Here is a 26,096-nt window from a genome sequence, read left to right on the forward strand (position 1 = left end):
AGAGAGCACGGGATACGCGTCGTTCGAATTATGACTATAAAAAAACACTGAAATTTTTGACTGGTCACCCTCACAACCTACTGATAACACTTTCGAGGTAAAGGATGAGGATGACTGTCATTACTCTATGCACTGGCAATTGTTATTAGGAGAAAAATGCGATTTATTAATGCAGCTTGCAAACATTTTGACGTCACCGAGTCATGTGTGGTGTAAAAAAAAAACATGCCACCTGTATATAAACGACACCGATTCCTCTTCGCCATTTGTTGCAGTGTCTATTATTTCTCATAGGAGGACTTCTGTGGTTTATTGCGTTTTATGAGTAGCTTCAAAGTCATAAAAAAAGGCAAGGATAACACAGGTATGCGATGGAAAAGCTTTCTTAAAAATATAATTAGTGCTTTTTATATAGTTTTGGATGCTAATTAGTGGAAAAGTAATTAAAAAATTCCATCACATAGTTTTTTTTAGATGAAATGAAATTAAATTTCTCAGTAGTAATGCATAGGCAGCGTACAAATCACATTGAAATTGTGGGTTATAGATAAATATAGTAAATCATTGCCAAAGATATTTCAGTTATTTTGGGGAGCTGATTCCGAATCTCGTATTAGTTTTGCCAGATTGGCTCTATTTTTTGAGATAAAGTGAAATGATAATGCATAAGAAGCATACAAATCACATTCCAAAGAGTGTTCGTTATGAATAAATACCGTAAATCATTGCCAAAGATATTTCATTGATTTTATGGTGTATCATATTATAATGACAGAGCTAGGATATAAATGTGAAGTATGTATGTATGTATGTATTTATGAGGTTGTGGTAAAATAAAACTTCTAAATGTGTTTGGATTTCAGTTGTTTCCCCTAAAATAGGAAATCGTTTTGTAAAAAAGCCTTGTGTGTGAAGATGGAAAGAAATGGGTTATATTTTTGGAATCAGCACTGAAAATAATATAAAAATCAGTTATATCAAAACTGAAAAAACTTTTAAAAACATTTTTTTTTCGTAGACATGTGTAATTAATTAATTAATTTTGGCATTTTTCCATTATCGAAATGTTTTCAATTGCAAAGTCGAGCTAAAAAATTGAGTGTTTTTTCATTACGATATTTTTCAACGTCATTGATGTATATCAAGTGAAGATCAATGAAGGTATTTATAATTTTCCACCAAGTTTTACTTATAATTTTATAACAGAGAAGAAAAAAATTAAGAAATTTTTATGGAATTTGACTTAATTTTTTTAGGAAATTAATCTTAGTCTAAATTAACTAATTTAAATTCAATTAATTAATCTCAAACTCCTTGGTATCCTCCTCGCAAAAAACAACGAGCAATAAATGCTTTTCATTTAAATTTTTCCAAAAATAATTACAACAGAGATCGATTTTATTTATAAAATTTTGTTCATTATAAGTTTAGTTTTGACTAAATTGAATTTAGTAATGATAAGGGCCTCTTTCCTTCATGAAGGTAGGGGCATAGGAGGGCCCTAGGTGAGACGAGGGGGCCACGAGAAGAAAATATAGTTCAAAGGAGGGGCCACGGGCTAAAAAAGGTTGAAAACCATTGATTTAGGCTATGACAACCATTTTAATGGATTTTTCCAATATTGTTTTCGTTGATTTTTCATATCTTTTCTTTTTTTGTCACCTTGTTGGGTGATTTGCCTGTTGTGACCTCTGACTTTGTATATGTATTTATAAATTAATCATTTCAAAAACAAAACCTTGGGCGTTACGTGTTTAAATTGTAATTTTCTTTTCAGAATAAGAATTTCCGGACATTGAAAAGATAGAAGTATCCATTACATTAGATTAAGGCCCAAGGCATCTGGGAATGATGCAGCCCAGTTCGGATCCACTTCTTCACAACGAGCAGGTAAATAAATATGTTTCATTTTGATATTCGTTCATCATAATTTTGTTCTGCATGAGCAAAAAATTTTCTTTTTATATTAAGGACCCGACTTTGACTTGAGGGGAGGTGCCGATTATAAGTAAACATTATGAGGCGTCACGACCAGCATCGAACATGCTTGGTTAGTCAATATTTAAATTTTAGCGCCAACCAAGTTATGGGGGCAGTAAGATAATTCCCTTTTGCTCATGAGAAAATTAGGCCCATTGTTATATTTATGAAATGACCAAATGCATGGCGACTGCTATTTTCCATGACAAGAGCAGTAAAGCGATCGGAAAAATACTCGTCAAATACAAATTATAGGATTCAACTACGATCTTAGAGGAGGTACAAAGGTTTTCAACAGCTGGCTGCAGCGAAAATGAATTTAGAAGAGAGAAAAAATTCATCTTCACATCAGCCAGCTCTTGAAAATCTTTGCATGGACAGCGGAGAATGACATCATCCTCGCACATAGAAGTACTTTCTTAAGACTACAATGCCGTCTTAAGAGCACCATGGGACCCCCCGAGTGAATGGATTTGGTTGAGGCCCCCCGTATCCAAAGCCGCTTGAAAGACTCTTAATGCAGCTTTGCCCGTATCTGACCAGAAATGATTGTTTACCGATTCGTATGCTTAATCTTAAAAATCTTAACGTGATGTCATTATCATAAGTCCCCCCCCCACCTCTGCACTACAGGCTACCGTGCCAGGCATGGGTGGGCCCCCATGCGTTGAGACGGCAGTTTTCGACTATGTCGTGAGTTTTTAGCCTTGTGTGTTCCACGGACCCTTTCTGTTAAAAAGACGGAGGCATTCGATACCCTACGCCAATAAGATGGCCACCAATTTCTTCACAGACATTTTTTTTTTCTTTTATAGATTCAGCATATACAAATGTAAAACAATAAGTTGAATGTTTCTTCATCCAAGCTCCACTCACCCCCATGAAACCTCTCCGGGGATCTGCTGATACAAACTCCTTCAGGAACAGTTGTTTAATTTTCTGATTTCTTACCGATTTGCAAGGAACGCACTGAATCATAACCTATTTCAGTGTTTCCCAAAGTAGGAAAGTCCGGGAATCGGTAGAAACTTTGGGTTTAGCATAGGATGAGGATCCTATGGGTGAGCTGGAGTGGGGAGGGGGCTATGAATAGAAAATTTTTCTGAAGAAAGGGGGCGATGAATAGAAAATGTTTCTGAAGAAAGGGGGCGATGGAACAAAAGGTTTGGGAAAGTACGATCTACTTGAAGATCGATCTTGGCAACAAAAAACCAACTTTTATGTACAGGTACAAATTTAGATTCCTAGGTACAAATTTATATGAAAGAATAGGACGTCTCTTATGTGCAGTCTCTCTCATGCAGAATGCAGTCAAGTCAAATTCTTTACAAGGTAAACGTCAAAAATAGTGTAAAAGAAATGGCTTCCTCTTGAAATTTCATACTTGCACACGTTGAACATTACTAAACACGACCACATGAAAGAGAATTCAAAAGTAACTTATATTTAACGGTCCTTCGGGGATTGAAACTATTATCCACTGAATTCAGTGCCACAAGTCAGCTGCTGTGGTGGTGGAGTGGTCATAGTGACGAACTCTCATTGCGAAGACGCGTGTTAGAACCCCCCCCCCCCTCCAGCACTACAGTGGTGATCGGCTGAAATTAGTTTTCTGTGGTTCCCAACTTCGAGGCTAAAATGAGAGCCGATCCAGCACCTCCTAGAGATAGAAGGCTTCCGCACGCTGCTCGTGAACGTTAGCAAAGAGTGCATTTCCCCTCAGAATATTCAGGGAAAAAATTGCCTGCTCGTGCCAGTATCATCGTTGTGTGGAAAGAAATGAACGGGCTCAAAATTGGTGATTTCTATGCCCCATATCCAATCACCATGCGGAATTTGTGAGCCAACCAGGAAGATTCTACGCCAAAATAAGAAGAAACGAAATAGGATGCTGCGTTTCAAAATGTGGCGAACTTGCAAGGTAGTCTTAATGACGTTACAGATGAACTTGGCAACCCGTGTGGAGGCCTTCTATCTCTAGGAGGTTCTGGCCGATCTCCCCGTTAAAAGTCTCGTCATAGAGAGAAACAGGCACACGACGGTACATATAATCAATCATTACACTTCACCCACAATTTGAAATATAGATGCAGCACTGAAAAATCAGACAACACTAGATACGCACTCAGACTGTTAGGTACACACACTTTGCTCCATACTCAGCCACGAAGTTGGGTTGGAAGAGATTTTGGCAACGGGATAACACTGATGCAGAGTTCTGTGGCATTCATTCATTCATTCAGTTTCAGAACTAGAAATGAAAGTGTATCTGTCACCTGAAGCAAAACTTCCTTTTTTGGTAACTTTTATAAATAAATTTAACTTTTTAAATTTTGAATGAAAGGTCATGATTTCGGCACCCTTCATACGCATGATGCCCATCTTTAGTTGACGTCATGATAGGAGTTATTGACTGAATATAAATCGGAAACTTTTGAGCAGCAAAAGAAAGAAAAACACACTATGAATACACAAAGGATCCTATATCATTTGAATTTGTCAAGAATTGAAAATCAAGCAATTAATTTGAAGGAATCAAAGGGATTACACCAATGTGTTTGTTTCTCCGATTTATTTTAAAACGATGATGTATTTACCATTTTCTCTAGTTTATCTTGTAAATTTTTGTTTTGGAGATAAAGGATGTTTTGTGTTGATCGGGGAAAGATAATTATATTGCGATGAATTTCACTTTTACCTTCAGCGTCATAGATTAGAGGATGAATTCATTTCTCTGATAAACTTTCTTGCATCAGACTCATGTGCTCGGTTTCCAATCGAAAACTGAGCATGCGTGAAACTTAATCGAGAAACATCATTATAAAGATTAACTGCCTCTTATTGTAACACTAGATTGTGTGTTGCATATTTTCATATACTGTACTATATTTAAGAATATTCTTTATGTGCCCTTGAAATATGCCTCAGAAACAGGATATAACTATCACTGACACAGTTCGGGAAGTTAAGCACACACATTATCACGAAACACGCATAACTGCAGTTTGTAATTTCAAATATTTCAATATATATAGACTTATCTACGTAGTATTCAACTACGAATATATTGATAAATTATTTTATTATAGATTTTTTCCTGTATCTTAATTTCAGGGAAAGAGCGCCGGTTATCAGGCCATAGAGGGGAGTTCAATTCACCACACAAATGATTCGTCAAGTCCTGGTGCTACCGGTGAGTTTAAGCATATATTTGTTACCATTATCTTAAAGTTGAGATGTGATACAAGTTACGTATCTTGTGTACGTTCCCCAATAGCACAACGATATCGTCAGGATGTCGAACCGATACCGGTCCGACGTCGGAACGTCGAATGAATATCGGATGTTAGAAAGAGATAGGGAATTTTTACGTGTCCGATATCGAACGATATAGTAAAAATGTATTCACTCAATAAACACCAAAATATCTTTTTTTCCTCTAAAATAGTTTTACTCTTATTTTTACAGCATTCCGTTTCGGAGATTTATTGAAGGAATCAAAGGATTCCCCAATGTTTGTTTCTCCGATTTATTTTAAAACATCAAGATATTTATTTTAAATATATTATAATAATTAGTCTCTTATGAAATACTCCAAATTTCTCCGGATTATCCATGTCGAACTATGCCGACAAATGTAAGCCCTTTCTACGTCGAACGATATCGGTAACGACATCGAACGGTATCGAAATCTCTACGTCGTTCTATATTGGTGTGGGTACTGGGGAAGGCAACTACAAACAAAATAATAAGATTCATTCTACGGGCCACAATTCAATTCTCGGCTCCAAGGCTATCAAAATACAGCAGTAGCACCCGTCATAAATGACGTTTTCCGTGATTCATGTCTGGAGGGAGGCACACGAGCCCCCTATGCCCCACTCCCGCGTACGTTTCCAATTCCACCAGTATGCGTTAGGAGGTGGGGGCAGTGCTGACGAAATTTTGCTGAAAAAGGGGGGGGCTCAGAGTTTTGCTGACAAGGCAAGGGAGGGGACGGGTCAAAAATGGCTAAAAATTTTCCGACGTAATACTTGAACGGCCCCCAACATATTCATGTAGAATCTGTGAGACAGACGAAAATCGCAAATAATTATCTCCATCTTTTCGCTGAGGAGTTTTAAAATCTTGATAAATTTATTTGAGAATGTGAAAATAATTATGAGGGACCCGGGTTCGACTCCCGGTAGAGGCAGAGATGAGTTTTTTCCTTCCTTAAAAAAAAAATTATCATCCCAAATAATAAATATCTTCACAACATCCAGTCTTCTGTATATCTTGAAAATAATTAATTTTCTTTCAGCCGCTTCAATCGACTCTCTGAGAGTGTTGTACGCTCAGGCCAAAGAAGCCAAGGAAAATTCTCAAGGATGTTGCGCGTTCTTGTGGACTTTCATCGGACTTCTCTTAGGATCGCGTAAGTTCTCTCTATCACTATTACTAATATCATCTTCACATTCATATAATATTTTATTCTTTTCCTAAATACTACTGCTACTCAACCGTACACGTACCTCGTAAATATCCCTCTGAAGGAATCGGTATCTGCTGGAAATTGTTGGTGTGTGTACTTAAATTATTTGTGACACCATAGTTATGCGTGGTCCGTGTTCGAAAAGCGTTGCCACCTGTCTTCCATATTGAAGGTGAATGTGAACGATGCCTGAATTTGTGGGTTTTCTACATACTGCGCGCTATTATTGCATAGAAATGATTTTTAAAATCAGTAAATTAGTACTAAATATATAATATTGCAAGAAATTTTATTTCTCTTCTCAGTGGTTTGGACGTTGATTCTGGTCATCTCTCTGACAATACCTATAGTGATGATCATCTTGGGTAAATTTTTTTTTTCGATTTGAACGTGTAAAAAAAAAACAAACTTAAATTTCAACCTACACTGTAGAATGTAACTCGAGGTCACATAAGGACTCTGAACGTTGTTTACTGTACTTGTGTTTTCCAGGAGCTACATACATACACGATTGCCATGGCTCTAAGATGATACCCATCTTCAACATTGTTGGAGGTAGTGTGCTGACCATCAGCAATGCATTGAACATGATCGTTAGATTCAGGCGATGGCCATCGAGAGAAGTGCCACCTGCCGTCAACGCAGTGGGTTGGATAACGACTATTCTGAACGTATTTCTCATCGGATGGTTTGTAGCAGGTCTGTATCGATCGAGTTTTTTTTAGATTTATTTATTTGAATAATTTAATTAAGATTTACTTTATCGGAATGATTTTATTAATTCAATTTAAAAATAGTTTTCTAAAAAAAAGCGCACAGAAAAGCGTCTGTAAACATCGGTAACATAGTCAAGAGATACTGCTTCGGATAGTATATCTCACTAGCACTCAAGATGGCAAAGCACGATGCAATTTATAGGACAAAGCAGATTTATTGCACAAAACAGCTATGTGCACGTATTCACAAGCAGAGAGCACCCGAAAGTTGGCTTCTCACTAACTTACACAAGAGAGTCTTTATCAAATACTCAGCTCGTTTTGGCGTCCGTTAGGGGGGTTACTGTATTTTTATAGCATCGGTTTTTCAGTCGCAGGTGGAATTTAGTGAATTAATAGAAATGTTCATACTTTCCAAACATCAGGTGTTTTATTTTTAAGGCAATGGTAATATAAATCTAGAGATATGTCAAAAGCTCTCAATTTAATCAGGAATAGAAGTATAAGAAACGATATAGGAATGCCCACCATACACGCCTTTGCTCAAAAGCTGGCGAATAATCTCTTCCAAACTCTTGAAGAGTCAGAATACCAACATCTTAGGGAAATATCCACTTATCCAAAAGATCAGATATCAGCTTTTTCCAGACCCAAAAACTTTCTGGTTATGAAAAGACCGGAGGTACCGGGATTGTGAAAAATGTATATAAGCAACTATATATAGTGTAAATAATTAGACCAACTGCAAAATATCAAATTTTGTAGATAATATATATATAATCAAATAATCATAATTAACTGCATTTAATAACATATAATCGCATTTATTAATATGATATATAGTTGACGCTAAACATAAAAATGAGAGTAGGTAATATATACATTATGATGAATGATTGTTAAAAAAGAATAGCATTAATTATAACTTAATGACGTCCTAACAGGCTGATGAAGTGACATTCTGTCACTGCCCTGTTGAGTGACACTTTCTGCTTTCTATTTCCCCTCCAGCCTACTTAAGCTTTCTTTTCCCCCCTAGATTAATAACCCAATATGGGTAATATTAAACTCTAAGTAGTTTAAAAATAAAACATATACAACCATGGCGAAAATCGCACTATTAGTCCAGGATGGCTAAGAACTGACTCAGGGGTATGCACTGTTTGCCAATTTCAGTCGGAACCCACAGGCCACTATGTCATATTTATGATTTAGGAGCTCTCAATTTTTTTAGAAATAGTCTAATTGTTAGTAGTGTAATAATTTAAAATTCTTTTGTTACTGTTATTTGGTTAATGAGCAGCTACAACAAACTAGAAATTAAAAATGCCTAAATAAAAAATATGTAGTTTTTTGCATATGCAGTATATGCATATGTGGGGATATTTTTGGTAAATGAATATGCTCTAAGAAATAGAAAATATTCATTTTAAAAGCATATCTGCTTTTTTTTGCATGATGATTTTTTAAATGCATACTTTTCTCATTTTTTTTATAATTAACTTTTTTAGGATTTTTTAAATGTATATTTTGGGTTTTTAATGCATATTTTGGCTTTTTCAAGTGCATATTTGCATATTTTTATTTTTAGAGCATACATTTGAAATTTTATATATATATATATATTACATTTTTAGTGCATATAATCCGGGCTCTAATGACTATTTACACTATATACAGGTGAAAAATGACATAATAAATGATAAATTCGGACTATTCACATAATTTCCGTAACGATGCTACTAATTTAAATTCTACTAAAACAGTGCAATCAACTGTATGCGTTGAATTGTGAGAAGAATTGTTGTTTGAAAGTTGCATGAGAATTGCTGCATAATTTTCTTACAAATTTTTAATTCTTTCCGGATTGTTTGAGAAATTACTTCTTTTTTTAAACTTGGGTAACGTGGGCTTGACCAGGACAGTCACCTCTATTAGTAATACTGTACCTTTAATCCTTTCGGACCCTGTACGCACAAACGGGTGAGGGAAGGAAAGAATTCCTTTTTGTGACTGTACTTTTTTAAATCTCGGCCAGTTGAGCCCTAACTTAAAAGATTGGGGGCATTTTGAGTCAGAAACATGATCAATGTTGAAGAAATTAGGTGGCTTTCATCAAAGGAAAGCAGTTCGAGTTGAACTTGCTATTTTTTTTCCAAGGTGCTTCTGGGATGAGTGTGACATATTAAATAAAAATTAGCAATTAAATTCTGGAAAAAAATTGCATGTGAATAAAAATATACTCTGCGTCGCGTCTTAGCCGAAAAAATTTGAATGAGATGAATTATTTCTTTACTTATGAAGCTCAAAACTTCGATATGTGCATAATTGTGCATGTCAGGACTGAATTGCATTTTTTTATGACTACGTGTTTGAACTATTTTTAAACTTCCCGATCATTTTAAAGCAGTTTTTGATACTGATAGATTTTTTGAAATTAATGCATCCTAAGCCTGCTAATTTTTAATATTGGTATGTTAAAAAAGTTTTATTTTGAAATTTTCAGGTTGTTACTGGGTTTTCAGTATACCTGGAGCGAGACATGATAATAAAATTTGTGAGACTACCCTCTACACATTTACGTTCTGGCTGCTGAATGCCGTTTTCATATTCTTCGGCACACTTTTCGCTGCGTCTTTGGTGATGGCGTGTTTCATAGTAATCTGTTTCTAGTAGAAGGTCTTGTGAACAATGGAAGTGACGATTATTTTTGATACCACGAGAAATTAGAATCCAGAGGAAGGAAATCTTGCCCATATGATAAGTACAAGTGAATTCTTAAAGTGGTATTTTGAGTAGGATCTGATCATGAAACAGCTTCGGCTGTCAACAGATGGACATACATGGGTACATACAACATACAAGGTCTGTTGAAAACACAGCAAAAGCGGCTAATTTACAGGGAAGATCGTATTGAAATTGTTATTCATGTTTAACCTGCCTAATTTAAATTTCAAAAAAAAAAAATTACCAGTTGTTTTTAAATTTTATTTAAAATTTTTGTGATTGTTCATGATGTCCTTTATTGTATTATTTATTCACGTTTGACCGATTTCCCCGATTATTGGTTAGAAATCGATATTATTTGTGTTTCGTTGTTTATATTTTACGCCAATTTTTTGTTATTTTGAAAGAAGAAAGAAAAAAAAATGAAATATAAACTTTTTTCAATTCCTGTAAATGAACAAAAATAAAATGAATAAAAATATTGCAGCGCTCATTTTTTGTGCATGAATTTCAAGGGTTGTCACGAACTTGAGGCTTCAAAAAAAATCAATTTTTGAGAAATGACAAAATTAAAGATTGGAAATAAATTGAAATGATTTTAAAACTGGTAAACTGAATGATCGAAGTAAACCGAAATATCACGTCCCTGATCGTTATGGGGTTAATACGCCATCGTATGAGAAATCACCCCCCCCCCTCCTAGTCACCGACTCATCATGATTGATGATTACTATCTATGCGCAAGTGTCTCTACATGAGCCTTTATGCGGTCGTTGCGCACTAGCATCATGAGGATCCAGGTTCGATCCCCCCCTTCCAGGGGGCACAACGGTGGTCAGCAAAAGTTGATTTCCGAATTTCAAGGCGTAGATAATAGCCGATCTCTCCGTTAAATGTCTCGCCACAGACAGTAATATACTCACAACTGTACAAATGATCAATGATTATGCTTCACTCAGAATTTCAAATATCGAGTGTGCACCAAAACTCACATACAGCATTGTATACGGACATGGTACACACGTGCACGTGAGCCGCAACTCACTCAAGAGGTGTGCTCAGGGAAATATAAAACCAAAATATTATTTTTTTTCTTCAAATTTTTGGTGGGGGGGGGGGGGACCAGTGCCCCCCCTCCTCCACCAAAAATTAGAAAAAAAACTATTTCGGTTTCATATAATTGAAATATTGAAAGAAAATACCCTCATGGAGCCTCAATATTCTTCTTATTATTACAGTCGAATCCTGTTTTAACGAATACTGTTATAGTGAAAAATAATCCCGTTTTAACAAAAAAATTTTTAATCCCAAAAATAAGGTTACATAGGAACAACGCAAAAAAAAAAAAAAAAAAAAAAAAAAAAACCTGGAATCCCTTTATAACGAAATTTCGTTATAACCAAGTGATTTTTGCGGTCTCTTGGAGTTCGTTATAGAGGGATTCGTCTGTATATTTCGTACATTGGCTCTCCTACCAAGCACGCTTTAGTCACGTAAAAGAATCTCAGTACATTCTATATTGAAGCAATAATAAGATGATCACGTGACTTGGTGCCCCCTTGGAGGGTCCGAAGGGCCATCTGTGGGAGAACACCAGATCAGCTCCATCCCATCCCTCACACAAGATACATCCACGCCGTCCTTCCCTCTTTTAATCTCATATAAATGTACCTGTACATATCTTTAATAACTTCATAATTAAATATCATGTTCTTGAAATAAGCTCCTTCATTACGGAGGCAGATGAGCCACCGTCACCTTACCACCCTTTATATGCTATATTAACCAATTTCTGTTAATTTTAAATGCTTTCGAAGAGTGGTTACTTGAAATTTCTCCGAAAGAAAATTTTTGTGCCACCCTCAAAAATTGATCCTGCGCACGCCCCTGACTCACTCGGTAGTAAATTATTCCGGGGATAGTAGTGCACCCAGAGGTTGAAAGAAGAAGTATGTAACTGTTTTTTACATGGAAACGAGAGGCAATTTGTGCCGTAATGTAAACACGTTGTCACTTGGCTAAAATTTTATACTGTAGTACTTACTGTATAGGAACATAATTTAAGAGTTTTACATAATCAGTTTTGTCAAAAAAAAATCAAGTTAATGAAGAGACTTACTTGGATTTTAACTGACTCTGGGAAGAGAGTTCTTCAAATGGGAGACTAAAGCCCCGTTCACATGGGAAATTGAGGATTTTCGAGAAAATTCGAGAATTTTCACCATGACTGCTCTACATTTCTTTCGTTACGAAGGGAAAAAGTCGTCAAGCGGGTGCTGGAACTCCAAATGCTACCGCAATATTTGCACATGTGAACTGGGCTTAAGGTGCCTATAAAGAGGAGCGGAATCACCGCTCCAAGTGACGTCTAATTGTTAAGAAATATGGCAGGATAGGGAACAGCGACTATACTGACGTTACATTTTTGCTCAAAAATGGCAGATGAGCCCGCCTAGTAGCCTACTTCAAGGAGCTGTAGGGGAACCGGATCATAATTGTACTTAGGAAAACATTAAATAAATTTTTATATTATGCCTTTTTTTCTCCACAAGGGTGGCATAACCCTCTACAAGAAGTACTCAATATGACACACCTCCCGACTCTTAGAATCAATAATATTGATATCATAATACCGTATCTCACACGAGAAATAAAAATATTGAAACAGAAACAAATGAGAAAGATCACGAGTTGAAAAACAAAATAATACGAAGTTTCAACAGAAATGTACTTCACCTGAGAGACGATTCTCCTAATATACAGTGAAACCTCGCCACAAGGATACTCGATATAATGAAAAATCCCTCTACGACGATATTTTTTCGAATCTTGTTTGGAATTGCTTTGATATCTATGGTCGAAAATGCTCAACTCTTCTCGTTACAACGATATCCTTTACTACGATGAATACCTCTTTAACGATATTTTTTTAGGAGATTGGTGAACTGACAACAATAATTTTTTTGTACTTCACTAGAAATCACCTCAATATATTTTTAAATTCTTCAAAAGCTTTTGTTCTTTCGAGGATGATTAATAATATGGGTATTTTGCATTATCCACCCTCCGAAAATGTTAATGAAATTGGCGTGAAGCTACTTTCTGTGTACTACAGAAAAGTGCTGTGAGGGAAGCTATTTTACGGGAGTGAAACAATCAACTGAATTTTATTCATCAACTTACCAATTACAATTTTTTTGCTGCTGAATAAATGCTTAAGAATGCATTTTATGATGGTACTAACAGCGTTTGGCAGCGCCTGATGACAATACTACCTCACGATGTATAACGATTATTCCTCTACAACGATACTTTTCCTTCACCCGCAGAGTACCGTTGTATCGAGGTTTCAATCTATTATTATAACTTGGTCTTCGCAACAATGACCTAAAGCAACCTAATTACTTGGAGTCATTCATAGTAACACATACTAATTACACTCAACAATCAAAATACACTTATTCAAATATTCATAGTTACAATAATACCATATTCATGATTAACCACAAGTACTAAATTCATAATACACCCATATTTCAAGTAATTAAAATAAAAATTAACAAAAACAACAAATGTAAAAAGAAACAATACAAAAGAAAACAACTTGCTTGAAACAAAGAACTTAACCAAACACAGGGACATTCAACAAACGATAATGACACTGAAAAATAGCAATTACCAAAGAAACTTCAGAAGACCACCACTGTGCCGCCAACGGGGTTTGAACTAGGATTCTCAGGATGAAAATCCAACACGAAGCCCACACGACCGTACAGCCGCGAAATGCAGTTAGGTACGCTGAATGAGGAAGTTCGTAATACGAGAAAGTAGACCACATCGGGAGAATAGGCCACCCGGCTCTCAAATGCAAACTTTGCATAAATTGTAGTTTTTGCTTGATTCACAAATCACTCAAAGAATTCTTATTAAAAAAATAATAATAAAATAAATAAATAAATAAATAAATAAATAAATAAATATATATATATATATATATATATATATATATATATATATATATATATATATATTATGCGTCGAAAAAATTGAGTCTTCGATTCACAACCGATTAAGATGTTCATTTTCGATTGTGATTAATATCGATCGTTCCGATATTTCAAAATTGAGGATTTGCGATGCCATCGATTTCTGACTAAACCTTATAAAAATGTACCGTCGTTCAGAAGATCGGTTCTTCAGAGAGAACCATCGATCGTTTCTGATTTCAGGCTCGGCGGATGGCATCCATGGAAAGTGAGCAGAGTGCCCTTACGATGGATTCAGATTCCGAAAACCTACTGGTACCACCGAGGAAGGCAAGTTATTTCTTGATTTTTTTTTTTTTTTTACATCGACTTTGAGGTAGTGCATAGACACGATCAGTCAATTTAACATTTATGTTGGCTTTTTTAAAGACTTGACTGGTAGTGTGATAGCAATATCGGCGCACCAGCATTTCTAGGTTTTCAATGATATAGTATTTGGAGGTTTGGAACGATCGATCTACTTCGTCAAATCGTGGGCTAATCGTGCTTAAATGCTACTGCAAAGCCCAGAGCCGGAAGGGGGGCTGGTGAATGATCAGAGGGCTCCCTACTCTAAGCAGGGGCGATCTTTTCGAGTTGCACTATTTTCTTCCCGAGTTAATATAGCATAACAGTATTTTCTATCGGTATTTCAGTTTTCAGAAATATTAATTTTTCCTACCTTTTTGGTTGGCTTGTGCCGTTGCTCGTACCTCTGCCCCTACGTTTCTGCAACTGCCCCAGCCAAGAGACTAATACAGGTGGATCTTGTATCCCTTGCTCTGGACCAGAGCGGGCGCTAAATTATTTTTAAAATCATTCAAAATTGTACAAGGCGAGTCGTAATGCATATTTCCTTGCTGAGAGTATCTAGTTACGGCCCTTTTGTAGATAATCTGGTCTTTAATCCCGACAGCCCCCAACCTTTACATTAGTGTCTGGGGGTCACACTTGCAGCAGGCAAGGCACTATCATCCAAATTTTATTGTTGAGAGAGTTTATTTTTATTATGACCATGAAATAGTGACTTGATAATCATTTTCGGGTGCCAATGTAAATCTAGGGTGCACCAAGATGATCATGGCTACTGGGGAAACTCGTAGAGTGCCTCTAAACTCGTTTTAGAGTGTCGTAAAGTTTTTCTTTTCACCGGACCTAAAATACTTGAGCTCGTCGTTGATCAGATATGGTAATCCTAAGGCCCTCCTCGACCAATCGTGGGTGGGTCCGCATTAGGGTACGAACATAGTGCACGCTGGTTTACGATTCTGCGAATCGGCGCCGTTACGGATTGGTTAAAAACTTGAAATTCGGGTGTTTAATCAATTCGTAACGGCACCAACTCTTGGAAGTGCACGCAGGTTTCCGATTCCAAGAGTTGGTGCCGTTACGAATTGATTAAACACCCGAATTTCAAGTTTTTAACCAATCCGTAACGGCGCCGATTCGCAGAATCGTAAACCAGCGTGCACTATGTTCGTGCCCTTTTTACAGCACTGGCAAAGTCCTAGTTCTGTATAATTTTTTTTTTTTTTTTTTGAATGTTTTAAATCTAGCTTTCATTTGACCATAGTCAAGACGGTGAGTAGCTTTTCTAGAGCTCTCGATAGCTAATACGGTATTATAGCATGTTGAATCTTGATTATTATTTTTTTAAATCTCTTGCAGTCTTCGATTCCCTCCTTCGTTAGTGTCAGAGAAGACTCGGATGATACCGCTTTCATATCAGGTGAGTTGGCCTATGCAATTGTTACTAAATTCAGAAAACACCTACACATATTTACGATTAAAACGATGTACAATGAAATTTCTACTCTACGGATCTCTAATGAATATCGTTGTAGCAGGGCCGTAACTAGGCTGGGACAACCGGGGCCCCGATCCGAATGGGGCCTCACAGAAAAATATAACTTTATTATTGCATAATATTTCCTTTTTTAAGGGTGTTCCCCAAGAAAATTTGGCCCCGAGAAGGTACGCTACGGCCCTGCGTTGTAGAGATTATCCTTGTATCGAGGGTCGTTGCAGCGACGTTTCACTTTATTTTAGTTCTAAATTGAAGATGTGTCTGAATCTTCGTTGAGAGGCAACGCATACTAAACTGCAATGCAATTATGTATAGATATATACCATTATTTTTAAGTTTTCAAACTGCCGGTAACATTGGAAACAGTCGAGTGGAAAAATAATGCTAACTTTATGGTAGTTATTTAACCCTTGAAGCCGCATTAACGAGATAACCTGCCTCTTTAGCATTGGCAAGCCTATCTATTTTGTAATGTTGATTTTTGTCAATCGTAGGTGGAGGTAGACTTGTAAGTCTGGGGGAGGGGGGTCCCGGTGATAACTCGTATATGCATATACATTAGATCAGTCGGCTCTACCATTGACGCTGTGAGGGCGACATGCGTGTCTCTGCCCATGGGGTTCCATTGCATACTTTTCCCCTATACCCCTTGTTCCTCGCCTTCTGAAAATCAAGCGATTTCCCTGGATAAAGGTAGCTGACGTTTTTACTTTTGTCAGCTATAGAACCCGGTGCTGGTGTGTCAACAAGCCACGGAGATTGTACAGAATCTGATCAGATGTCTGACAACTCTCGCAACGGTCAAGAATGTACAGTTGTAATCGACTCGCGCGAAGGATCGACAGACACTGCAGAGAAGAGTGCCTCGATGGAAAAGAAACCTGATCAACATGGAGACGAGGATCAGTGTCCACCATCGCCACCGGCCAGTGTACACACCACGAGTTCTGGGAGGAATACTCAACAAAGCAGAGAAAACATGGAGACTGCAGATATCGAAGACCCATTCGCCGTTTCTGAACGGGGCTATCAAATCACTCATTCAAGTAAGTTGCTATCAATCACCCGATAATAGTTGCGTATTAATATTCTTAAAATACATAATGGGCTCTAAAATTTGAAAGTTCATTACTGCTTCTCACCAGGTGCGGATCTAGGGGGCGACGTATTGAATAGTGTAGTCCGAAAATTAGTTTTGAAGAGTACTTTAAATTCCCTCAAATCTTAAGGGTTTTTTTGTCAGAAAATGCTGACCCAAGAACCATTGTGATCAGATTACGAAAATTATACAAATGTTCGTTAATCAAATTTTACTTCCGGTGGAAGATTTTATTTAAAGCTAGAGACCACGACAACTTAGGGAATTAGCTGATCACACGTATTGAACACTAACTCGTGGTCGAAGCCTGGTGGCCAAGAGCCAGCCAACGGGAGGTGGCTCTGAGTCGGAACAGCTAGCCTCGCATAAGCGAATGCAAAATTTGTGTAAATGGTTTAACGAAACAAATCATTAAACAGATACTGATGACGACAGTGGAAAAGATAATTTGGAAAGAATTCAGTGGAGTGGGTAGTACAGCAATTGTAAACTATCGTAACTAACAGGAATGCGGACGTACTCGGATCTGTTTGAGCAGCGACTTCACGCATGAAGTCTGCTTGTACAGACTCCGGTGCGAAACTTATATAGCCCTGGGCGTCACCCCCAGATCCATGCCTACTTCTCGCCGTTTAAAAGTTATGGGAGAATTCTTTTTTGCTAATTTATAACAATGATAATGAATTTTTTAATTCTGACATTTTTCTAGAGCCCGTGTATTTCTTCTATGTCGTTTCCTTGATGTTGTCGATCGCAGCGATCGTGATGGGTAAGTTCGACGCCAAATATTTTGTTTGTCTGTATATCTTTGAATCTATAAAAACCCAATGCTCGCTATTCAATTAACACGGTAAAACAAAAGGTTTTCATTCCATTGGTGCAAGAGGACCATCTAAGTTAAGCTGCGCCAAAAAAAATGTCCATATATAAACTATATCCTTGTCATGTCAAACGTAAAACAATGACATGAATTGTAAAAAAACTAATTTGTCGTATAAACCAATGGCTTTGAAGAATTTAAAAATGCGAGATGCATCGCAATGGTCAGATAAAATGTCACGAAGTGAAAGATGATTCTGACCAAAAGCGGTTGTAAAATGATGCGAACACGTTAAAGCATGAGCAATGGTCAAACAAAAGTAAGGTTAAATTATGCGTAGGGGTGCGGTAGCCCAGGTCGATAAGGTACTCGCCTAAAATACCAAAGGATATTTATAGGTGCGAGTTTCATACCCGGTTCGTCCTTGTCAGAAAACTCCTGACACGGGTGCAGCAGAAACTGCGACATGACCAAAGAAAAAATTGTGCTACCGCAGAGTCCCCATCGAGGGGTTAGCACACCAACCTTTCGATGAGTATAAAAAACAAGCCTGCCGTTCGGAATAGGTAATAGTGTAGGTCCCGGTCTAATTAGCCCTCGTATGCAGAAAATGACCATGGTGCGACAAGTGATCAAATTATGCGTATGTCGTGGCCCTAAAAGCGTGGGGACTGACGGGGTCCGGGAAAATTACCATAATTGCTTTTCCATGCTATAAATTTACATTTGCAGCCCGTGAAAGTGAGGCTGGGATCTTTTTGGCCTTCCCCCAAAGCCAAGGGACCCTGCTCTAGGAAGGGCCATGGCGTATGTACTAGATAAAATTTATCCAATCTTAGCAATTTACTTTTGCAGTCAGTGTTTATTCGCACAGGTGGGGCATGGCTGTAGCTCTTGTTGCCTAGTTCGTCAAAGATACCACGTGGGGGGACCCAGCTACAGGATGCAGAGGCCCATGAGCAGAAAGAGTACACCAGTTTCTTCCAGTGAAATCTAAACTTTCATGAAGCATTTAATAAAAAGAAATTGATCAAAATTCATGGAGAGCTCGCTTATAACCAACACGGATATTACGAAAATTCAACGGGCCTTGCTGGGAGTCGAACCCACGTCCTCTTACATGGAATGTCCTAGACTATACAAAATCGACGAAAATCCTTTCAACAATCCCTAGGGCACTCTTTCGACAAGTGAGAGGACGTGGGTTCGATTCCCCCCCTTAAGGACAGTTGAATTTTCTTTCCTAGATTTATCTTCGCATCAGCTGGGGTGCGAAAGCTTCTTACAAGAATAGTTTAAAAAATACTGTGCCCCACACATGCCCCAGGCCTACACCAGTATTCAGGGTTTCCAACTCAAATTTCTTTTCAACTCTATATAGGTTCCAGGTCTAGTGCGCGTTAAACTACCGTAGTGGCATAAATTAGCATATGAACTAGACCTTGCGTCAAATTTTTATTTGGTACTGGCGAGCGCGGGGCAAAGGAACCACTGCTATAAATCTTTAACTTCTTCGGTCGCAACCCTGCCTCATTTGAGGTATCGTAAGTTGCTTTGCGGTCTGGGGTTGTGAGCGGTTCTATCTAGATTCTTGCGTCATTAAAGTAAGAGTTCGTGCCAAATATACGATTAAGGGTTGATTTACAGATACTCCCAGTGTCTTGTCACACAACAAACATTCTTGACTTGGATATGATTACGTTCATGGGTTTTAAGCCAGGCGTTTCTGTTAAAGAATATTTGCAGTGTCAGATACTGTGTTCGTGTCCGTAGACGCGAATCTACCCTTATTCTGATACGAATGGTTGAAAAACTAATTGTACAGAAGTAAACATTGTTTCCGCTTAAAACCCGGTGATTGAGAATGAATGCACTGTATGACCACAATTTCGCTGAAGTAGCCATTTGGCTGACGTAGAATGTTTTCAGCTGAATATCCAAAGCCTCCTAGACATATTATAGGCATCTAAAAGGTGGTAGTAGTATTTAGGAGGCTTTGGAATATCTCGCACTCGAGGTAGAAAATAATTCCTGGCAGTTTTTTCGGTTGAAAAAGAATAAATTGTTATAACGGCATTCGATGATTTCCAGAACTTCGTTGTAACACTTCGGTTATAACGACAAAGGTTGATTTCAGACTTTTAAGAATAAAAGGCATGATCCAAAATAAAATGGTATGCGTGAAGTTGCAGTTTTATGATTAGGGTGACCATATTTGATCAGGAAAGAGAATAAAGATCATAAATATGGGAGCATCGACAATTCTCGCTGTAAAATTGTCGGCCAATTGTCGGAGAATTCGCAAATTTTAACATTGCGTTTCTCGCAAAGTTCTACCCAGAAAGTCTGCAGTGATTTTTAAAATGTATTTCACAAGAAATCTAACATAGCACATGACAATATTCATATTTACTCATTATCATATTTATAAATTATGCAAATTGTCTTCATTCCCGATTTATGAATTAAAGTAAGCATCGTTTGAAATGGCGTCTTTTGAAAAGGCTTATAAGAATCAAGGGCAAAATTACGAAATACAGTAACCTGTGTATAACGATACAGTTTGTAATGATAAACGTGGCTATAACGGCATTTCCTTTGGTCCTGGTGGAATTTTCATTCAATAGGAAATAACGCAAATACTCACTGTGTAAAATGACTTTTAGGTCCCATGCAGTTTAATTAGTTCGTCCTATTTTTATCCTAATTGTAAAGAATGACTGCAAAATGTGTCGTTACATCAAAGGTCGTTTTAACTGACGTTATAAGCAAGGTGTATTTTTTTAAATTCTCTAATATAGGCTAATATAAATTCTAATTATAACAGTTAAATTAGTTCACAGCCAAATGATATTGTCTCGTTACAGGTGGTATATTTACGACACGATGCCCCGTAGCCCCAGAGTTGCCGCTAATGATTTTCATGATGGGCGTAGCGGGCACATTAAGCCTAATTTTCAAGGCGACTGATCTACTGCACGAGAGGCTCTATTCCAGAACAGAAGGTCATAACGTCTTCTATGAAGTGACTTGTTTCGTAGGATTCTTCATAGTGGTGGTCATTCTCCTTACAGGTTCGTGCAAAAATTTAAATTCGCCATATTCAAACTACAGTTTATGCCACTTAGTGATCACAACAAGACTTGGGAGGAAGGGATTTCTGACGATCGAATAATATGCATATCATTCACAACCGAAAAAGGCCATTTGCAAATAGTGACCATACTATCCGATATCAGACATTGAACAGCAGCAGACTCCGCCTACAGGCAGTTGATTGACGGGGAGGGGGGGGGGACCATGTTAGGAAAAAACGCTATTTGGGCTCGTCAATGCAGTTTTAAGATGTATTTCGGGATTGAAGTTTGACGAGGATTTAAGAGCCCGAGATATCGTACATTTAACCCCCACAGCGGCAATCCCGAGATAAGTTTCATACATTCTCTTAAGTCTCTCGGGGGGGGGGGGGGGGATTTGGATTTAGTTAACCGCAAAACTGATAAAGTGCTTTTTTCGTCATAAAACGTTTGCTTTCACTATAGGAAGGCCATTGCAAAATCAGCTTCACACGTTCATTAATCACAGCGAATACTATGGACTGAAACAGTTTCTCAACCTATGATCCACGACGATGGCATAGATGGTCCAGACTGATTTGATAAAATTATTCACCCGTTGCGATTGATATTAGTAATATATCATACTGGTTCAAATGAAATACTTTCATACTTGAGTTCACCATACCATCATCGGGGAGAATGCGGAAATTAATTATCCCGTATTTAATATCGCACAATTTTGCCGAAAATTACAATTTGTTGCTTTAAATGCAATTTTCTGAAAAGTATGGAAATAAAAGGCTGCTACAAATCGGAGTTAAGAAAAATAAACAGTATTTCACAAAAATACTTGAATGATCTGATGACCATAATTCATTAGGGGTCATTCAAGCATAGGCGTACGCAGAATTTTCAGATTTTTTCCTTCTGGGACTGATACGTTTTTTCCTGCAAAATAACACTAATCTTGGCTCGGGGGGGGGGGGGGGGAAGTTTAGAACCCCCGACCCCCTTTGCGTACGCCAATGCATTCAAGTATTAAGTCAGCATCAATGGGGGAAAAGGGGTTTCCGATTTGCGACTTTTGATCACAAGGGTGGTGGGGGGAAAGGGTATGACGCATGCTTACGTCATCGACCACCCTTTATAAAACAAATATGAACTATTAATTTCATCTTACTCAGTCTGCCAAAAACAACTTTCGTAGTCTGCAGGCACCTGAACTAACATTATTCCTGTTAAGTCTCCTGCAGAGCCACTTTAGTGATCTCTAAATATTTCGCGTATCCAAGTGATCTGGAAATGTGCCACGGATCGCTTAAATGCTCTCGAACTATCGCGGGTCACTTAAGCGATCTGTGAATGCGCCGGTTAGTTCATTTTTACAAAATTAGGTTTGGGGGCATTCCACGACAGATAACCCTCAGGGCCACATTTGCTTCACGTGGCAAGGGCTTGCCATAAATGGCTTAGATGGTAGGTCGCAATGAATTTCGTAAAGAAATTGAGTTCTTAGCCTTCAAATACCATTTGAAATTAACGGATGTTGATTATAATAACATACAAAGCTATTTTCTTTCGAATTTTTATTTAAAATTTTTTGCATAAATTATTTTTGATCATGTGTGGGGGGCCCCAGAAACCCACTTAACGCATATCGGTGGGATCAGAGCCGTAAGAGGTGGAAGGCAGAGATGACAATTTTGCTGACGGGGAAGGGAGTCGGAAATGGCAAAAAATTTGCTGACGCAATACTTGAATGGCTCCTTGGGGGAGGGGAATACGGTAAACTGGGATTTTAAAAAATAAATCTGTAAATTACTCTGGCCATCGTAATTATCAAAAACATTGCCAAAAGTAGGCACAATCGCCGATCGTAATTAAAATTGTTGGAAAAATTGCGAAGAAACGTTAAGCTTGACAAATGAGAGATTAATATAATTTCACCGTATTTAACATGTTATAAAAAATTATATGAAAACGTATTACGACTTCAGTAATATTGCAAATTCAATGAAGCATCGTTAAAAAATGAGACAAATGTTTTTTATAAAAAGTATTAAAAAAAACTACAGGAATGTCCCGTAGTACGGGACACAAGTGATCCATCAAATTGTTTCCAGGCATTTTACTGGCCCTTTTGAGAAACACTGGATTAAAAGACATTAAGTACGGAAATGCTTGTCGACAAGGGGGAGAAAGGAGAACAACCTAGCCTCCAACAGTCTTGCAGACTGATAACTATGACTTACAGGCGGAAAGTTTGCTAAAACCTTCAGAATGCACAAAACTAAATAAAATTGATAAAATTATCCGAAGTCCCGTTATAACTACAAACGCATTTTTTTTCCAATGTTATGATACTGGTCCGTTCTTTGCGAAAGTGATAATACCCGAATGATAACACTATCAGATCCTAATAAGCGTCGTCGTCTGTACTTACACTGGTTTTTTACCACTATTTGGTCATTTATGCATTGAAAAATTTTGACTAATGACAATATATGCTCTTGACTTCTATTCTAGAAATTTCTCTGGTCATGCAAACAGATCCTTCGAATAATTCGAATTCCAGGCAATACTGCCATCCTGTGTTCTATAATTTTGCGTATTGGACGAATTGGGTCGGTCTCATATTCGCAGTAATCGCTGCAGCAATACACGGGCCAATACTGATCTGTAGGAGGACAAGGAGGCGTCGATTGTTATCATCGACCGAATACCTCGGGTGCTGAGCGCTTGAACTTCATTTTAAGTTTTTAAATGTTTTTGGTGTTAATTTTTCATTTTTAATTGTTTATTGTTCGGCTAATTGTTCAAATTTTACTTGTTTGTATGAATGTAAAATTTTTATTTCTCGGATTTTCGTAATAAAATGTCTTTATATACGATAATCACCTTTTGCATAGATTTTTTTTTGCTCAATATTAATTTACAGGGCGTCCCTTCATCTTTATGAATTATGGAATTGGTATATTTAAATGCGGTTAATATCTTCATGTGAAGAGGGATTCATTTTTTTTGTACAAAAAAAATATTTAGTTCGTTATAACGGGATTCGACTATTCGAACTTCAAAAGACCACAGAAATCACTTCGTTATAACGAAATTTTGTTTATAATGGAAATCCAGGTTTATGCATTGTTCCTATGTAAACTTGGGTAGAAAAGTTTTCGTTAAAACGAGATTCGACTGTATTTGTCGATAGAGCGCGCTGCACGAAAGCAAATTCGAGGATGTCTCCGCTATCCATAGACATACTAAAATCAAAAGTCAATCTTTGAAATATCCAATTAAATCGGGAAGAAAACTCTATAGATTACACGAGAAGTGTAAAATCTGCAGTAAAAAATCAAGATAGGTTTTTTACATTTATTTTTAGTATGTCTATCTCGAGCCCATCCTTCTTTAAAAGCAAACTTCCTTTTGCACTTTTTTGAATGAATGAAAATTTTTAAACCGATTTGAAATGCAAAATTTTTAACTTGGGCACTGTTGCACGTACTGTGATTCAATCTTCGTTTCCTGTTCTTGCTGAAAAGGGAAATTCGCAGATGGTCAAAGGTCAACACGAAAATGCCTGAGAACGGAAAGAGATGAGGGGACCTAGATCCCCATCATCGTCCCTTAGCTGCCCCCTGTGGTTTCGGTCGTAAACACTACGTTTTTCTCTTCGGTCGCAAACGTCCTGGTCGCAAAAAAGACATCAGGTTTTTAACAGCTGGCTGATGTGAAGAGCCCCCTCTCTAAAGTTAATTTATAGTGTGATAAAACAAAAATGATGGCAATCGTCACAGGGCTGGAGCCCTGTCGGTCACCCTTGTGGGGGCCATGCCGCAAACTTGAAAAGGGAAAAAAATGGGGGGGGGGGCATGCATGTATATACAGTGCAGTCTTAAGGCATGGGTGCACCTCAAGGGAAGAGGGGCCTCACAAAAATAACTGGTTAAAATTTTCTAGAAAAATTGAGTTTTCCCGAGGGTTCATGACTGTCCACATGTTTATAGGTGAATAGTCTAAAACGTCATAATAGGGTTACCAGCCGTCCCTTTTTTTTAAAGTAGCTGAAATTTATTGTAATTTCGAAAGTGAAACGAGCATAAAATCAGAATAATTCTGATTATGGCTGATTCAATTTGAATCATTTCCACCAGGCCGAAACGGAAAATTCACCGACATCCGGTTTTGTCGTAAGATAGCATTATCTGTGCAATAAAATATATATATAGAGCAAGTATCTCCCGTTGTTTACCTTACATTGCTATGAAGATTATCAAGTCTTTCCAGATAATTCGTTGATGAGACCGTTTTGGTATGCGGAATCTGACTCAATTTACAATGAACTGAGCATGTTGCAAAATGCGGTGTAAATTGTCACATGAGACATAGTTCCGAAAACATCAATGATACGGATTTTGGAGTTGGAGAAAAAAAAAAAAATATCGTGCATATATATATATATTACTCAATCAAGGTTTCATTTCCGCATGTCATTTGGACATTTTCTCGGGAGCTCCTATATTTTAGGGGACCCCTAAATGAAAACGGCACATAATTGCTACCAAACGTCCATGGTTCAACTGAGCTTTGTGGGGAGGGTCCCCCATGCCTGAAGTAATCGGGGACTGCATTCAGGAATCCGGTAGCGTACACACAGAATTTTGTGGGGGGGGAGGGAAACGTTTTTTACTGCAAAAACATTGTGGCCTTTTATTTTGCGTACGGAAGTGCAGCACAGATACATTTTTTTAAAAATATAAACTAAATATTTTTCTGTCGTTTCTCAACCTGTGGTCCGCAAGCTGACTTGAGAAGTCAATTCCAATGAAATGAAAACTATTCAATTCAGCACCAGAACTATTGGTTATACAACTCTACAAATAGTCGATTCACTAATGCCGACATCATAATTAAAACTATGTGAGCACCAGTTACAGGAAAATTAAGAAATGAGCTATTAATTACGCTTGCGTTCTATTGGACATCGATGTGTATATTTCCAGTGATTTGCATTCTTGAAGCACCCTCTATCGACAAAAGAATTTGAACTAAATTTTTTTCCTGTATTTCCTGTACTTGAAAAAAAAACTCCCCTTCGTGAGAATTTTTTCGCCTGACCGCATTCAAATACAGTGAAACCTCGCTGCAACGATACTCGATATACCGATAAATACCTCTGCAACGATATTTTCTTGTCTTGTTTAGAAATGTCTGTACTCTAATGTTAAAGTGCTGAATCTCGATGTAATATATATAATCACTCTACAACGATATTTTTTCTTGGTCCACAGTGTATTGTTATAACAAGGTTTCACTGTAAAGCGATTCCTTCAATTTTAATGAATTTTTAAACTATTTACGAATTTATGTGACACCCTGTACTTAATTA

At 37.5% G+C, this 26,096-nt stretch overlaps 2 protein-coding genes across 4 annotated transcripts; both read left to right on the forward strand.

The window, feature by feature from the left end:
- The first annotated feature begins 88 nt into the window (after positions 1-88).
- LOC149088437 (transmembrane protein 272-like) lies at positions 89-10,389 on the forward strand. Of its 2 annotated transcripts, XM_089247526.1 has the most exons (7): positions 89-364; positions 1,778-1,890; positions 5,095-5,173; positions 6,284-6,397; positions 6,760-6,819; positions 6,947-7,153; positions 9,677-10,389. In XM_089247526.1, exons 2-7 carry the CDS (start codon positions 1,849-1,851, stop codon positions 9,841-9,843), a joined length of 669 nt encoding a protein of 222 aa, XP_089103652.1. In that variant the 5' UTR covers positions 89-364; positions 1,778-1,848; the 3' UTR covers positions 9,844-10,389. The 2 variants fall into 2 exon arrangements, with proteins under 2 accessions (XP_089103652.1, XP_089103651.1); XM_089247525.1 differs by lacking the exons at positions 89-364; positions 1,778-1,890 and adding an exon at positions 4,732-4,983.
- A 3,556-nt stretch (positions 10,390-13,945) lies between these two features.
- Positions 13,946-23,599, forward strand: LOC149088438 (uncharacterized). Of its 2 annotated transcripts, none has more exons than XM_089247528.1 (6): positions 13,946-14,213; positions 15,591-15,651; positions 16,449-16,775; positions 17,538-17,597; positions 20,516-20,722; positions 23,234-23,599. In XM_089247528.1, exons 1-6 carry the CDS (start codon positions 14,136-14,138, stop codon positions 23,440-23,442), a joined length of 942 nt encoding a protein of 313 aa, XP_089103654.1. In that variant the 5' UTR covers positions 13,946-14,135; the 3' UTR covers positions 23,443-23,599. The 2 variants fall into 2 exon arrangements, with proteins under 2 accessions (XP_089103654.1, XP_089103656.1); XM_089247530.1 differs by having other exon boundaries at positions 14,070-14,213; positions 16,455-16,775; positions 23,234-23,598.
- The last annotated feature ends 2,497 nt before the right edge of the window (positions 23,600-26,096 follow it).

The sequence above is a fragment of the Pholcus phalangioides genome, unplaced genomic scaffold (genome assembly GCF_987345545.1).
Source record: "Pholcus phalangioides strain wild (caught in Gottingen) unplaced genomic scaffold, Ppha-v1.0 ptg000003l_1, whole genome shotgun sequence".
Lineage (NCBI taxonomy): Eukaryota > Metazoa > Arthropoda > Arachnida > Araneae > Pholcidae > Pholcus > Pholcus phalangioides.